At 42.2% G+C, this 15,919-nt stretch overlaps 2 protein-coding genes across 5 annotated transcripts in view; one reads left to right on the top strand and one right to left on the bottom strand.

Annotated features, from left to right (window-relative positions):
- Window positions 1–3,523: 3,523 nt before the first annotated feature.
- Window positions 3,524–5,305, bottom strand: LOC147573377 (tigger transposable element-derived protein 1). Its single transcript, XM_086690885.1, has one exon. The coding sequence runs from the start codon at window positions 5,303–5,305 to the stop codon at window positions 3,524–3,526; it is 1,782 nt and encodes a 593-aa protein (XP_086547011.1).
- A 478-nt stretch (window positions 5,306–5,783) lies between these two features.
- CFDP1 (chromatin remodeling protein CFDP1) overlaps window positions 5,784–15,919 on the top strand; it is a 121,655-nt gene continuing 111,519 nt past the window's right edge. For 2 of the 4 annotated variants that reach the window (XM_086688879.1, XM_086688880.1), the window contains exons 1-2: window positions 5,784–5,989; window positions 15,332–15,449. In XM_086688879.1, the coding sequence (XP_086545005.1) occupies window positions 5,926–5,989; window positions 15,332–15,449 (182 nt within the window). In that variant the 5' untranslated portion in view covers window positions 5,784–5,925. Of the gene's footprint in view, window positions 5,990–12,021; window positions 12,128–15,331; window positions 15,450–15,919 lie in introns of all 4 variants that reach the window. The other 2 variants (XM_086688878.1, XM_025920655.2) reach the window with 2 other exon arrangements.

The raw sequence follows: 15,919 nt of genomic DNA on the forward strand, positions 1-15,919 counted from the left end.
GCCCCCAAGACTGTATGTATCCAGGACCTAAGAGGAGGAGCTTGTCTTCAGTTTTCAAAAGGTGATAACCCAAGATTGGACAATGGAAAGAGACTGTAGGAGAGGAGGGGCTGAAGGTGCTGAGTATGGGGGCACCTGGTGTGAGCATCTGACTTCGGCTCATGTCTTCTTGATCTCACAGCTCATGGGTTTGAGCCCCACGTCAGGCTCTGTGCTGACAGCTCAGAGCCTGGAGCCTGCTTCGGATTCTGTGTCTCCCTCTCTCTCTGCCCCTCCCCTGCTCACGCTCTGTCTCTCTCTCAAAAATAAAAAAATAAAGGTGCTGAGTATGGTAGAGAGGACCCCATAAACTCTTGCTAAGACAACACAGTAATAATGAACCAGGAATCTTCTAGGGAGTTTGTACTCTGGCCAACTGGAGAGCCCTGTCTAAAGGGGCCAACCATTACTTAGTCCCAGCCTATTTCTACTTTATGGGATTTTGAGCCCAGTATGTCCAGATTTTCCAGTTTTTCAGGGGAAGTTGGAAATCTGGGTTGACATCTCAATTTTTAAGTGCTTGCAACAAACTTGAACTCACATAAAATGCTTTTCAGGTCAAACAATGCATGCCTTTGAGCCGGATTTGGGCTCTGTTAAACTATTTGAAATAATGGAAACTAGCTCCTACCCTGATTATCCTTAAAGTGGCTGGAAACTGTGAATTTGAACAAATGCATGGAGTGGCAGTGAGCTGCAAAGAGACTGGGAGAAATGAGATGATGCTGGGGGAGAGTGTGTTGGAGAATTCTAACGCATCCTTTTCCCCAGGGGCAAAAGGCTACATCCCAGTTTGTCACTGCAGGGTCCATTTACAGTGTCCAAGGAAAGAGGCTGGCATGGTAAACTCCCAAATACTGAGTCCTAATTTCACATCTACTTTTCTCTTACCCTCCCATAAGGACGATCTACCTAAAGCACAGACCCAAATGTAAGAACTAAAACTATAAAGCTCAGAAGAAAATGAGAGTATGTTTTGTGATCTTGAGTTAGGCAAAGCCTTCTTAGATAGAACCCCAAAAGCACAAGGGACCAGAGAAAAATAAATTGGACTTGGTCAAAATTTTAAAATGTTATGCTTCAAAGGATGCCATTAAGGGTGTAGAAAGACACGCCACAGAATAGAAGGAATGATTCAAGTCCTATGGTTTATAAGAGACGGCTATTTAGAATATATAAAGAACTCTTAAAACTCAATAATAAAAAGACAAATGATGGGGCACCTGGGTGGCTCAGTGGGCTAAGTGTCTGACTTCGGCTCAGGTCATGATCTCGTGGTTCGTGGGTTCGAGCCCCGCGTCTGGCTCTGTGCTGACGGCTCAGAGCCGGGAGCCTGCTTCGGATTCTATGTCTCCCTCTCTCTGCCCCTCCCCTCCCCTGCTCATGCTCTGTCTCTCTCTGTCAACAATAAATAAATGTTAAAAAAATAAATAAAAAGACAAATGACCTGGTTTTAAAATGAGCAAAAGATCTGAATAGACATTCTCCGAAGAACATATATCATGGCCAATAAAGACATGAAAAGATGTTTAATATCAGTCATCAGGGAAGTACAAATAAAAACTACAATGAAATGCCACTTCACACCCACTAGGATGGCTTTAATAAAAAAGACAAGGGGTTTGGCAAGGTGTGCAGAAACTGGAACCTTCAGGCATTGTTGCTGAGGTCATAAAATGGCACAGCTGCTTTGGGAAGCAATCTGGCGGTTCCCCGAAAGGTAAAGCATATGATTTCTATATGATCAAGCAATTCCACAGGTACATCCCAAAGAGAAATCACCTCCGAAGATGTGTTAAGTGAAAGGAGACAGTTACAAAAGACCACATGTTGTATAATACCATTTACATGAAAAGTCCAGAATAGGCAAGTTTATAGAGACAGATTAGCTTGAGGCTGGGGATTGGGGAGAAATGGGTCAGAGGCTCATTTTTTTATGTGATGGCTGCACAAGTCTGAATTTACCAGAACTATTGAGTTGTGCACTTTAAAGTTTATTTATTTAGGCAATCTCTACACCCAACATGGAGCTAGACCTCACAACCCCAAGATCAAGAGCCACAAGCTCTACCAACTGAGCCAGCCAGGCACCCCTGAACTGTGTACTTTAGATGGGTACATTTTATGGTCTGTGAATTATGTTTCAATTAACTGTTTTTATTTATTTATTTGTAATGTTTTATTTTATTTTTGAGAGCGAGTGAGAGAGAGAGAGAGAGAGAGAGAGCGCGCACAAGTGTGGGAAGGGCAGGGAGAGGGGGAAACACAGAATCTGAAGCAGGCTAGGCTCTGAGATGTCAGCACAGAGCCCGATGCAGGGCTGGAACCCATGAACCACGAGATCATGACCTGAGCTGAAGTTGGACACTAACTGACCGAGGCACCCAGGTGTCCCCAATTAGGCTGTTTTTAAAAGTTTGCTGCTATAGTGCCACCACAGTGCCCCTTTTTAACATTTATTATTTAAAAAAATTTTTTTTTATTTTCAAGCTAGTTAACATACAGTGTGGTCTTGGCTTCAGGAGTAGAACCCAGTGAGTGATTCATCTCTTAGATATGACACCCAGAGCTCATCCCGAAAAGTGCCCTCCTTAATGCCTGTCACCCATTCACCATAATGTCCTTTTAATCACAGGTGTGTTCATCTATTTCTTAGATTAACTCTAGGACTGGGTGACTCAAACCCAGACTAGTATAGAGTAACAATGAAGAGCAATTTTCAGCTGAGAAAAACTCTAAACCTGAACAAAAGGATGTTAATTGTTGCTGTCTCCTGTGTATTTGTTTCTGATTACTGCTTCCCATAATTGGATTCTAATTAAGAAATATTTTTAATCTGATAAAATGATAGAGACCATAGGTGGCCGTACTTCCATGTGGATTAACTTGAAGGATGCACGTGGGTGTTGTCTGAATTCTAGGATTCAGTTGATTCTCGTTCACAGTAGTTATGTTTATAAAGTCATCGTGCACATTCAGTTAGCAGTACAGGGTTGGGTTCCTGGTAGTCTCCGGTCACAATCTTTTTTGTCAACTGATCAATACATAATCTTGTTTCATGTGTGTTTCTGTTCAAGAACACCTTATTTAATACATCTTTCTCACAATAATTATGTGCAGTATTTTTATATAATAAAACACGGTTTCAATTACAGCATTTTTGTATAACGTCCTCTACAATACTGAGATTGTATTACTTAACTCTTTTCATCAGACACACACATGCAGTAATCATATGTAGTACATGTAGCAAACACACAGTATAACATACAATATTCACATAAACACAGAGTACGTCAACACATACTGTATATTTCACAGTAATGCAAATAGAGTGTGGAAAACGTTAGAGATTTCATTAAAACATTAACTAAAATCTTACTGTTGATGGAACTGCAGGATGTGTGATGCTACAGCACACAGTGTGGTTAAACCTCTTGACCTTGGTTTGCCCCACGATAACCACGGGAGAGGTAGGTGGAGTTTATTCTGCAGAAGAGGAAGAGGGAAGCATGTCAACATTTGGCAGTTCAACCTCAGGAGTTTGCCTCTCGTGACTTGTTGACGGAGTCGGCGATTTTCCCTCCCAAACTGGCTCGAAAAATTGGGTCAGCCTTGTCTGCTTAGCTTTTTGCCTCAAATCTTTAAGCATCTCGGCATAAGGGGCAAATGCTGTGGAGGTGAGGCGCTTAAATTTGAGGCTGCGATCAAGCATAGGGTCACACTCTATCATGTCATTGAAAATTCTTTCCAAGGCAGAATTCCATTCTGATATTTTGGTCGCTGTAAGAGGGTCAATTCTTGAAGTCTTAGGCTGACTCTCATCGCCGTCCTCATCACTGCCGACCCCAATGCCTTGTTTTGCCATCTCGTCCAGGTCTTCGTTGGTGGGTTCTACTGCCTTCTCTGCCAAAATTTCCTCCACGTCTTCCTCCTTCATGTCGTCAAAGCCTTCTCCACTTATTTGCCGTGCGATATGCATTATGTTTTCAACACTGTTCTTTATACTTTCTGCAACACCTTCAAAGCCTTCGAAATTTTGCACACAGTCTGGCCAAACATTTTTCCAACAGCTATTGATAGTAGCTTGTTTGATGCTGCCCCAGGCTGTCCCAACATAGTCAATAACGTTACGTATGGTAACTGACTTCCAATAGTCCATCATGGTAGTTTCCTTGTTGGATTCGAGAGCCTGGAAACCCTTGCTATAGAGCTCCCTGGTATAGTGTGCCTTGAAAGCTTTTATTATACCCTGATCCAGGGGTTGGATGAGAGATGTAGTGTTTGGGGGCATGAAAAGAACTTCTACGTTGGGGTGGGCATTTTTGAGTTCTTCACAGCAATGGACTGGGGCGTTATCCAAAATTAATAAAACCTTGAAGGCAAGGTTTCTGCCCTGGAGATAGCATTCAACTTCTGGTACGAAGCAGTTGTGGAACCAGCTGGATGTCATCCACGCTTTTTTGTTCCATCTCCAATGGACAGGCATATGGTTGACGCTTTTCCCTTTAAGTGCTTGTGGATTCTGGGCTCTGTATACCATTAGAGGTTTGCACTTGAAGTCGCCCTTGGCATTAGTGCACAACAGCAAGGTTGCATAGTCTTGGAATGATTTAAAGCCAGGGGCTTTGCAGGCCATTTGTGTTATATAGGTTCTTTTGCCAACGTCCTTGTAAAATAAGCCAGTCTCATCAGCGTTGAAAACCTGCTCTTCCACGTATCCTTTGTCCTGTATAACACTCAGCAAATGTTTTTTAAATTCTTCTGCAGCCTCCCGATCTGCAGAACTTGCCTCACCTGCAAGTTTAACATTGTTCACACCATAACGCCTTTTGAAACGTGCAAGCCAGCCAGCGCTGGCGGAGAAAGGTTTAACGTTTTTCTGGCCTTGGGTTACATGACCGTAAATTTCTTTGGCTTTCAGCCTCACGACAATGCTGTCCACCACGGCTTTTTTATCGGTTGTCATCTCATGAATCCACAAATTTAGCCGCTTTTCCATCTTTTCCATAGCTTCCTCACGCACTATAGACGTTACTTTAGCACTTTCCGGAGCAGCCTCACGTACAGATCGGCGAATTTCCTTTTCCTTTTTCTTGATGTACCGGATTGTTGATTCATTAACATTGAACTCACGGCCAACAGCACTACAACTCATGCCTGAACGAAGCTTATCTAGCACACGTATTTTCTCCATAAGGCACATGACAGCCTTCTTGCGCTTAGGAGCACTAGGCACCACTTCACCACTACGCTTGGGGGTCATTTTTAACAGCAAAATCACCAACAAAAAAGCACGGAAACGCAAAAAACGTGGCACCAAATAGACTGCAAATAGGACAATTATTTACAGCATGAGAGATGAGGCAAGAAAGCCCATTGTCTGCCTTGTTCAACCTCTGCTAGTACACCGCACCGCTGGTTGACTCCAGCTTTTCATCCTCTGCGCATGTCCGCGAATAACCCCAGAAAGCACCGCGAATATTGATTTTGGGGTTACAGTAAGTTTAAGCAAGTAAGCGATTCGAAAATACCAAGCTGTAAATAACGAACGTCAACTGTAATACCACAGACATAAAATTTTGTTTAAGCACATTTATTAAATCAAAGCGTCCAGACAGTGCTGGAGACTACAAGTTCCATCAGGCACCGCTTCCACGCGGAGCCTGTGCTCCGTCAACCACCAACAGCAGCGCCAGGCGCTAGGCATTGGACCGGAAGTGTCGCGTTTGGACTACGTAGCCCTTTTTGCGCACGCGCACACGTTGTGGGGGCCGCCCCAGCCGCCGGCTCCCCCACCGCAGCTCTATGGTCTCTCCCTAGAGCTTTGCCGTTGGGGGCAGCCGCTGCGGTCCTGTGGCTTCGTCCGCCCGGTGCAGCAGCAACATGGAGGAATTCGATTCTGAAGACTTCTCCACCTCAGAGGAGGACGAAGACTACGTGCCGTCGGGTGAGCGTTTGGGCCGCAGGCGAGAGGAGGCTTGCTCCGCCCCGCGCTTCACGTGAGGCGTGTTTGGTCCGGCGTGCGTGGCCCGGGGCCCCCGGTGGCGCCGGTCTCGAGCGTCCCCACCGCGCGAGCCCCGCATCCTAGCCCGCGTGCTTTCTCCTCGCGGTGGTGCGGGGCCGAGACGCGTGCACGCGGGCGTCTCGCACTGCCACTGCCCGCGGCCTGGCTCGAGCCTCCGCCCCTTCCCGGAGCGCGGGAACCGGCACGTGAGCACCACCCTGATCTGGGGACGCTGGCGGTGGCTATCGGTACCCGCACCGCGCTAGTACTGAACTCCCGTGAAAGGCAGTGTGAGCGTAGGATGTTGTCGTCAGACCTTTCGTCTCGAGGGGCTTGCCAGCCGGCACCACGTCCAAGATAAATCTGTCTACTCTTTGCCCTCGCATGGGATCTAGTTATTAGAAAGTTCACGTATGATGCATTTTGTCCTTTTGCGACGTATACCTGTTACTCTGTTTTCAGCCCCCCACCCCTTCCTCTTTTTGGCGTAGGTTTGTCAAACTTAAAGGGGTCATTCGAACCTACCCCTTCCCAATCCTGCGCCTTCCCTCAGACTGCCCCATCTCATTGAAAGGATCTACCCACACAGTCGCTCCGATCAAACAAAACCCTTAGGACTCATCCATCCTTACTTTCTCTCCTGGTTCGAGCAGTCAATAAGTGCTGTTGTGTCTACGTGGAAAAACGTTTTCTGACCGCTTCCTCGCCAATCTCACTCACTGCTACCGAACTGCCGTTCTTCGCTAGGATTAAGGCATAGCTTCCCAACTGGTTTGCCCGATACCATTTCCATTCTTGTCCACCAACGTTGGTCTTGTGATGGCCAGAGTGGTTATCTGAAAGCTAGTTTTCGTTTTTTTTTTTAATTTTTTTTTTCAACGTTTATTTATTTTTGGGACAGAGAGAGACAGAGCATGAACGGGGGAGGGGCAGAGAGAGAGGGAGACACAGAATCGGAAACAGGCTCCAGGCTCTGAGCCATCAGCCCAGAGCCTGACGCGGGGCTCGAACTCACGGACCGCGAGATCGTGACCTGGCTGAAGTCGGACGCTTAACCGACTGCGCCACCCAGGCGCCCCAAGCTAGTTTTCGTTTTAATGAAAGTTGTGCATCCACATATACATAGTCAAATATTTCTAAAAGGCCTGTCTTGAAAACTAATGGTTCCTATCACCCTTCATCCCGCTTCATTCCCCCGCGGAAGAAACTGCTTTCCAGTTTTTAATTTGGTATTTTCATTGTGTGTGGGCTTCACCCAGGCGCGGTAGGTCTTATTTCAATACCCTCTTACTTCTTCCCCCTCATTCCCAACACACACCCTTCCACCATCAGGCCCTCCCCAACTCCCCAGGCTGCCGTTGTTACCATGTCTAATTTTGGTTAGATCAGTATTCCATGTTTACATTTTTGTACTGACTGTGAACAACCCCAAGTTCAGCTCTGAACTAGGTGATAGATCCCGTGATTGCTTTTCCTACACTACTTGCTTTCTGTGGAGTTAATAATTGCCATTTTGCTGTTGCTTAAGTGTCTATGTCCTTACTATTAATTTGACCCTAAATTCTCAGAATTGTATAAAAATCATCTCCCAAGGTAATTCGATTCATTAAATAATCTTTTACTTTCATCTTGAAGTCCTGTCTTTGCCTTCTGACTTCCACCTTGCCTTGGTTTTACCACTTTTAAACCTAGTATCTTTGTCACCATCACCCCTCTGAGTGTTCCATTCATCTATCTCCCTTTTCTGTTGGATTCTGTTTCTTGGGTCCTGTGTTGTCTTTTTTCCTTAGCATGTTCCATCGAAATGAGAATAAATCCTCAACTACTTGACATTCAAGGTGTGAAAACAGTGATGTTACCCTAAGGCCTAATTGGTGCTTGTTTGGTATAGAATTCTGTTTTGTAATAATAATTCTAGGATTTATAATGATAGCTTTCAATTAGAATGTTAAAGGAGCTGCTTTATTGCTTTCTAACTTCCAGTGTTTCTATTAAGAAGTTTGTTTTGCTGATTTCTGCTCATATATGTAAGGTCTCTTTATCTCTAGAAGCTGATAGAACCTTGTCTTTGTTCCTGATTTTTCTGATATTTCACAGCGCTATAACTTGGTAGGAGTCTGTTTTCATCGATTGTGTTTGGCCTCTAGAACTTTTGGGGGGAGGTATTCTCCTTTCTTCATTTTATGTCATTTTTTGGAAAACTCATTATTCAGATGTTGAATCCTATGTTAGATCTTCTGTACTGGCCCTCTAATTTTTATCCCTTGACTATTTTCTAATCCTTGACTTTTTTCCACTTCATGGGAAATTCTCAGTATCTTCAACTCCTGTATTTTTTCCTTTCATATTTTTACATTTGAATAACTTTTTTGTTCCTCGAATAGTCCTTTTTTATAGCATCATGTTCTTGTTTCATAGTGCTGAATCTTAGTGCTCTGTGGATATTAAAACTAATTTAAAATTTTTAATGTTTAACTTACATACAGTAAAATTTAGTCTTTTCAATGTACTGTTCTATCAGTTTTGATAAATGTTTAGAGTTGTGTGACCATCACCAGAATTAACAGTTCCGAGGCCACCCTCACCCTTTCCTCTCCAAATAAAAGAGATTATGAGGGACACCTGGGTAGCTCAGTTGGTTAAGCGTCTGCCTCTTGATTTCTTCTCAGGTCATGATTTCACAGTTCATGGGATCTAGCCCCATGTTGGGCTCTGCACTGACAGCGTGGAGCCTGCTTCGGATTCTTCCTCTGTTTTTCTTTCTGCCTCTTCACCCACTCATGTGTGTGCTTGTGTTCTCACTCTCTCAAAATAAATAAATTAGAAAGAGAGATCATGATGTCTGTATATAGAAGTCATTTTAGTTTTTCTTTTACAATAGGTATGCCTTTTGTTTCTTTTGCTTGCCCTTCTGCTCCTGATAAGACTTCAAGTATGATGTTGAGTAGGAGCAGTGAGAGTGAACGTCCTTGTTCCCATTTTAAGAGGAAATTATCAGTGTTTCACTAGTATGTTAGCTATACATTACACATGCCTTGTGTGTGTGCTTTAAGCACTTTACAGGGACTAACTCATTACTAGCTCAATCACATAACACTAATGAATATGTGCTGTTCTCCACGTTTTACAGACGAAGGAGTTGAAGCATAGAGAATTAAGCACATGCCCAAAGTTGTTCAGCTACAGAGTAGCTGAGGTAAGATTTGAACCCTGGCAGTCTGCATATACTGCTCCTTACAGATGCTTTTTATCAAGTTAAAGAAGTTGCCTTTACTCCTAATTTGCTGAGAAGTGAATTTTGTCATATGCTTTTCCTCTGTTGAAAAGATTATGTGTGATTGTTTTTTCTGCTAATATGGTGAGTTAGTGATTGATTTTTGAATTTTGAACAGCCTTTTATTTCTGGGATAAAACTCATTTGGTCATCATGTACAATTCTTTTAATACATTGCTGAATTTTATTTGCATATATTTGTTGAGAATTTTCGCATTTGTTTATCAGGGATGTTGGTCTGTAGTTTTCTTGTAATTTCCTTGTCTTGTTTTAGTAGCAGGTATTGCTAGCCTCAGAATGTGACGAAACATTTCTCTAAGGTGATTTTTATTCACCCTATATGTTTGCTTTTGGCTTTACTAGAAGATTTTCAGTGATTCATAGTTGTTCGGCTCAGATTTAAGCATGGGGGACTGAAAAGGTGATGGGGAGCTCTGTCTTTGGACAAGATGTATTCATTTTGTTCTTTATTATCTACAAGGATGTTATTTGCTTCTTACCCTTTTTTTCTTTTTTGTCATAGTAACTGCATGGGATTTGATCTTTTTGTGTGTATGTATAATTTAAAATTTGCTGATCTCTTATCAGTGAGATTGAGCGTCTTTTTACATATGTAAGATCCAGAGTCATGTTTTTCTTCTTATCTGAGCTGTCTGCAACATTTACCCATTTTTAGGATGAAAAATAACCTTATATTACTATAAAAGGACATGAGCTTTGTAAAAAAAATTAGAAAATTCAGGCAGTTAAGCATAAAAAAATAGAATCATTACATTCCCACCACCCAGAGATTATCAGTATTAATCCTTTAGTGAACGCTGGTCTTTTTCTACACTCAGGTGTAGATATTTGTATTTTAACCCCAACCTGAAATCATATTTTTTCATGTTACTTTGTTATCTGCCCTTTTCAGTGAACAGTCTCTCCCTGTCCATTCCAGTAAACATTTGACACATCTTCACATACAGACTTTACTCAAATTTTCCCATTTGACCCAGAGTAGACTGTAGCTTGTTTATTCAAATCAGTTAGGTTCAGCGCTACCCATATCACTTAGTTGTCCCATCTTTTTTTTTTTTTTTTAATTTAAAAAAAAATTTTTTTTTTCAACGTTTATTTATTTTTGGGACAGAGAGAGACAGAGCATGAACGGGCGAGGGGCAGAGAGAGAGGGAGACACAGAATCGGAAACAGGCTCCAGGCTCTGAGCCATCAGCCCAGAGCCCGACGCGGGGCTCGAACTCACGGACCGTGAGATCGTGACCTGGTTGAAGTCGGACGCTTAACCGACTGCGCCACCCAGGCGCCCCATAGTTGTCCCATCTTTTAAATTTGTTTTAATCTAGCATGCTCTGTAATGACATTGATTTGCTTAAGAGATCAAGCAGTGCGTCCTGCAGAATATCTGTCCTGCAGAATGTCTTCTAGATTTGTTTGGTTGCTCCCTCCTGGTCTTTTAGGCTGTTCCTTTGTCCTTTGAATTTTCTGGAATTCTGAAATTCTGAAATTTCTGCAAGTTAGATCTAAGTGCTGGGTGGGTTCAAATGAAGTATTTTTGGCTAGAATGCATCATAGATGACTGTGTGTTTCAAAATGCCTTAACATCAAAGACACACAATCCAGGTTGGTCACCTTAGTTGCAACTTCTGACTCCAGATGATGAGAGTCTGACCCCTCTATTGTGTAATTGTTTCTTTCCTTTAGGGCACCTGGGTGGCTTAGTCAGTTAAAGGTCCAGCTTTGGCTCAGGTCGTCATGTGACAGTCCCGTGAGTTCAAGCCTCGCGTTGGGCTTTGTGCTGACAGTTCAGAGCCTGGAGCCTGCTTCAGATTCTGTGTCTCCCTCTCTCTCTGCCCCTCCCTTGCTCCTGCTCTGTCTCTCTCTGTCTCAAAAATAAATAAAAACATTAAAAAATTTAAAAAAAAAATAAATTGTTTCTTTCCTTCAAACTGAAGAATTCTGTGTCGTAATACACTTAACTGTTAAAACTGTGTGTTTTGAGAACATTACTTGATAATCTTTGCTTAAATTGCTATCATTACAGCGTGAGAAGTGATGTTTTTCTAATTCTGTGGTTTTTCTACATTTTTTAGTTAATGTTCTTCTGTGATGTATTGCTTTCTCTCATCAACTGGGACAGAATAAATGTTTGCTTCATTTTCCTTAATTATTAACTTCCGAAACAGGGAATAATTTTAATAGTAGCTTAAGTAGTACAAATCATTTTTTGTCTTAAAAATTTTTTTTTAATGTTTACTTATTTTTGAGAGAGAGACAGAGTGTGAGCCACGGCGGGGGGGCAGAGAGAGGGAGACACAGAACCCGAAGCAGGCTCCAGGCTCCGAGCTGTCAGCACAGAACCTGATGCGGAGCTTGAACTCACCGACCGAGATCATGACCTGAGCCTAATTGGACACCCAACCAACGGAGCCACCCAGGCATCCCTATTTTTTGTATTTTTTAAAAATATCATAAAGGGTGTACAGATTTTTATTGATTCACTATATGTACTCACACTTGTTCCTTTTAATGCTCAAGTTGTCGCTTTGGCCACTAGAAGTTCTTTCAAGCTGGATCTTATATCCTTTAAATGTGACCCATTATTCTTAAGTAACTACCTTGCTTTCTGACACCGCAAGATGTCCCAGTGTCACCTTGTGCTTTCCTTCCCTCATACCTGAAATTGCCTGTTTTTTTCCAGGGAGCCCTTTTCATGATGAGTCATATCAAGGGATATAATCTGGACTCTGAATAGATGCCCATTGCTACCAGAGTGACATTGTTTCTGTGCCTTTTCAGTGAACAGAGTAAGAAAATATTTATCTTAAAAAGAGTTAGAGTTCATACTAATGTTTTTTTTTTTTTTAATTTTTTTTCAACGTTTTTATTTATTTTTGGGACAGAGAGAGACAGAGCATGAACGGGGGAGGGGCAGAGAGAGAGGGAGACACAGAATCGGAAACAGGCTCCAGGCTCTGAGCCATCAGCCCAGAGCCCGACGCGGGGCTCGAACTCACGGACCGCGAGATCGTGACCTGGCTGAAGTCGGACGCTTAACCGACTGCGCCACCCAGGCGCCCCCATACTAATGTTTTTTAAAGATTTTATTTTTAAGTAATCTCTGCACCCAGTGTGGGCCTTGAACTTATAACCCCGAGATCAAGAGTCACATGCTCTACCTGCTGAGCCAGCCAGGTGCACCCTCATACTGGTATTTTTAATGCAGTTTTAACATTTGAATTTTCATCTGATTTCTTTGATTTTATAATTGTGCATCATTTCTCTTACTCTGAAGATCTGGATCCCTAACATGATCAGCATAATTACTTGCTTTAACCTACAACATGAAATAGGTTCAAAATACCAACATTGATGTTACTACACGGAATAGAGTTTTTTGTTTTGTTTTGTTTTTTGTTTTTTTGTTTGTTTTTTGTCTTCACGATGGATCTTGCTAAGGGTGTACAGTCAAAATACTGTGTTTCTGAAGTCCTTGGAATAAATCCTTTCTTTATTAGTTACGTTATTGTTTGGGTGTAGAGTTATTTATTCAAATAAGTATTTGTTTATTCCAACTGTTCTTAATTTAAGGGATTTTCAAAATTCTTCAGAAAGATAAACACAGAATTCTTGCTTTTACCCCTTGCTATCCCACTCTATTCAACCCTAACCTTACAGGTACCTATTTTTATTAGTTTTTTTGTTTATCGATTTTTTTTGTTTATCGAGTTTTTTGTTGTTGTTGTTGTTTTGCAAATACAGTGCAGCTAGGTACCTACCTAGCTTGTAGGTTTATGTTTTTTGCTGTAGTGATTTTACTGGGCTTTCAAGGGAAGCAAAATGACATTTGTGTGTTCAGACTGCTGTCTTAGCCTGGAACTCAGTCCTTTGTTCGTGAACCACTTTCACCTGTCACTTGGGGTCGAATGCACATTCTGCACATGAGAATGCCCACGTGATGGGCTGCTTCTCATCAGCTTTGTTCTGCTATTGTATTTGTAGTTTTCAAGAGTTTTTAAAGTTTTTTTTAATGTTTGTTTATTTATTTATTTTTAATATAATTTATTGACAAATTGGTTTCCATACGACACCCAGTGCTCATCCCAACAAGTGCCTTCCTCGATGCCCATCACCCACTTTCCCCTCTCCCCCACCCCCCATCAACCCTCAGTTTATTTTTCAGAGAGAGAGAGAGCATGGGTGCATGCAAGCAGGGGAGGAGCAGAGAGAGAAGGAGGGAGAGAGTTCTAAGCTGGCTCTGCTCTGTCGTACTGTGAGATCATGACCTGAGCCAAAGTCAGACACTCAACTGACTGAGCCACCCAGGAATCCCTAGGTTTTTTTAAAGTGTTTTGAAAAATGCTGAAGTCATTATGTCGTGATGGGAATACGTTCTTTTATCTTTTTGAAGATTTTATAAAGGCTTTTTTTTTTCTTACTGTGTTATCTCTGAATGACTTTCATGTTTTCAGTCTTGCCTTTCATATTGGAGTCTTTCCTCAAATGTTTGGTGGTCCTTGGTTCTTTGTGAATGAAATATTTAAAAGCTGATTGGATGTACAGGAATATTTAAAACAGTACTATTTGTAATAGTCCCAAACTGGAAACAACATCACTGTTCATCAACAGGAGAATGGATAAATACATCATGGTCCAGTCATGCGGTGAAACACTACTTCAGAATGGGAGTGAATAAACTGAGCTACAGTAGGTGACCTACACACAGCATGTTGAGTGAGAGAAGCTGGACACTCAGGAGTCAAATTGTAGGCTTCTGTTTGTTTAAGGGTGGAAACCAGGCAAACCTGATCTGTGATGTTAGGAGTCACGATGGTCCTTGGGACAGGGTGGTGGCCAATGCCCGGAACAGGGCACAAGGGGCCTTCTGGGATGCTGGTTCGTGTTCTGGTTTTTGAGCTAGGTCTGGTTATACAAGTGTGTTCTCTTTGTGTAATTTCATTGAGCTGTACAGTAGATTTGTGTGCTTTTCAGTGTGTGTGTTATGCTTCAAATAAAAGTTTACATGAAGTAAAAAAGAAAACTACTTGAATCTCCATATGGATAGGATTTATTGACTGATGCCTATAGAGCGTGGTCATCCTGGGCATCCAGGTAACACCTTCTCGTTGGGAACCCCTGAATGTCAGTGTCTGAGGATGGGAACTGGACTTTTTTTTTTTTTTAATGTTTATTTACTGAGAGAACGTGTGCACGTGTGAGCAGGGGAAAAGCACAGAGGGAGAGAGAGAATCCCAAGCAGGCTCTGAGCCAGACACGGGGCTCAATCCATGAACTGTGGGATCGTGACCTGAGTTGAAATCAGGAGTTGGACACTAACTGACTGAGCTGCCTAGACATCCTAGACATGTTTGTTCTTTCTGCTGTGTCTACCTGGAAGTCTTTAGGCCTCTTTTTTGTCAAGGTCTCTTTTGATTACTTTTTTTTTTTTTTTTTGAGAGACAGAGACAGAGCACAAGTGGGGGAGAGGCAGAGGGAAATGGAGACACAGAATCTGAAGTAGGTTTCAGGCTGTGAGCTGTCAGCACAGAGCCCAACATGGGGCTCGAATCCACTAACTGTGAGATGACCTGAGCTGAAGTCAGACGCTTAACCTACTGAGCCACCCAGGTGCCCCTCTTTTGATTACTTTTGAAAGATACCCAAGTTGTGGTGGGAACAGTAATTTCTTCTTTGAACAGTACAGTAGTAGAATTGGAATTTCTATTCATTCATTCATTCATTCATTCATTCATTCATTCAGCAAAGACATAACAAACCAGATCTGTGTCCTCATGGTGTGGAGAGCATAACAGATACTGCAAACATCAAATATAAGCAGGTTGACTTATGGAGGGAAATATGGATGATCTGGAGGCCTAGAATAGGGAAGACTTCCCTAAGGAAATGATATTTCAGTTAGACCAAGAACAGAGGAAACTACTAGACTTTATTTTTAATGAAAATGTCTTGTCTCGATGTGTCTGACCACCCTATTATGTGTGTGATTTCAGGTGGAGAGTATAGTGAAGATGATGTAAATGAATTAGTGAAGGAAGATGAAGTGGATGGTGAAGAGCAGACACAGAAAACCAAAGGGAAAAAAAGAAAGGCTCAGAGCATTCCATCCAGGTGATGCTGCCCTCAAGGCCCTTGGAAGTCAGGGGCTGTTGTCACAGCTTTCCTGATGGCTGGGATTGGTCTGATGAGTTCTTACTACCAGGGTTTCTTATCTTTGTCTTTCCAAGGGAAACATTTGGTGACATTTAGGATTAAACACAAAAGACCCCACAAAACAAAGAGTGGCATCCTCTGTGTATGGTTTCTTATTTTCACTGTCTCACATCTTGCAGGTGATAGCACAGCAGTACAGTTACCTATACCTTCTTCTTTTTAGTGACTGCATAGTGTTACATTAGGTGGTTACACCTTGTTTTAAGCATTCCCTTATTGAAGGGCATTTAGGTTATACCTTGTCTTTCCTACAGCAAACAAGACTGCAGTGAGTATTCTTTGTTACGTCTTTTTGTACAGGTACAAGTATATCTGTGAAACAGATCTGTAGAAGTAGAATCGTTTGATCCAGGGTTTGTACAGTAAAA

Source organism: Puma concolor, chromosome E2 (assembly GCF_028749965.1).
Source record: "Puma concolor isolate L17-30 chromosome E2, mPumCon1.1.hap2, whole genome shotgun sequence".
Classification (NCBI taxonomy): domain Eukaryota; kingdom Metazoa; phylum Chordata; class Mammalia; order Carnivora; family Felidae; genus Puma; species Puma concolor.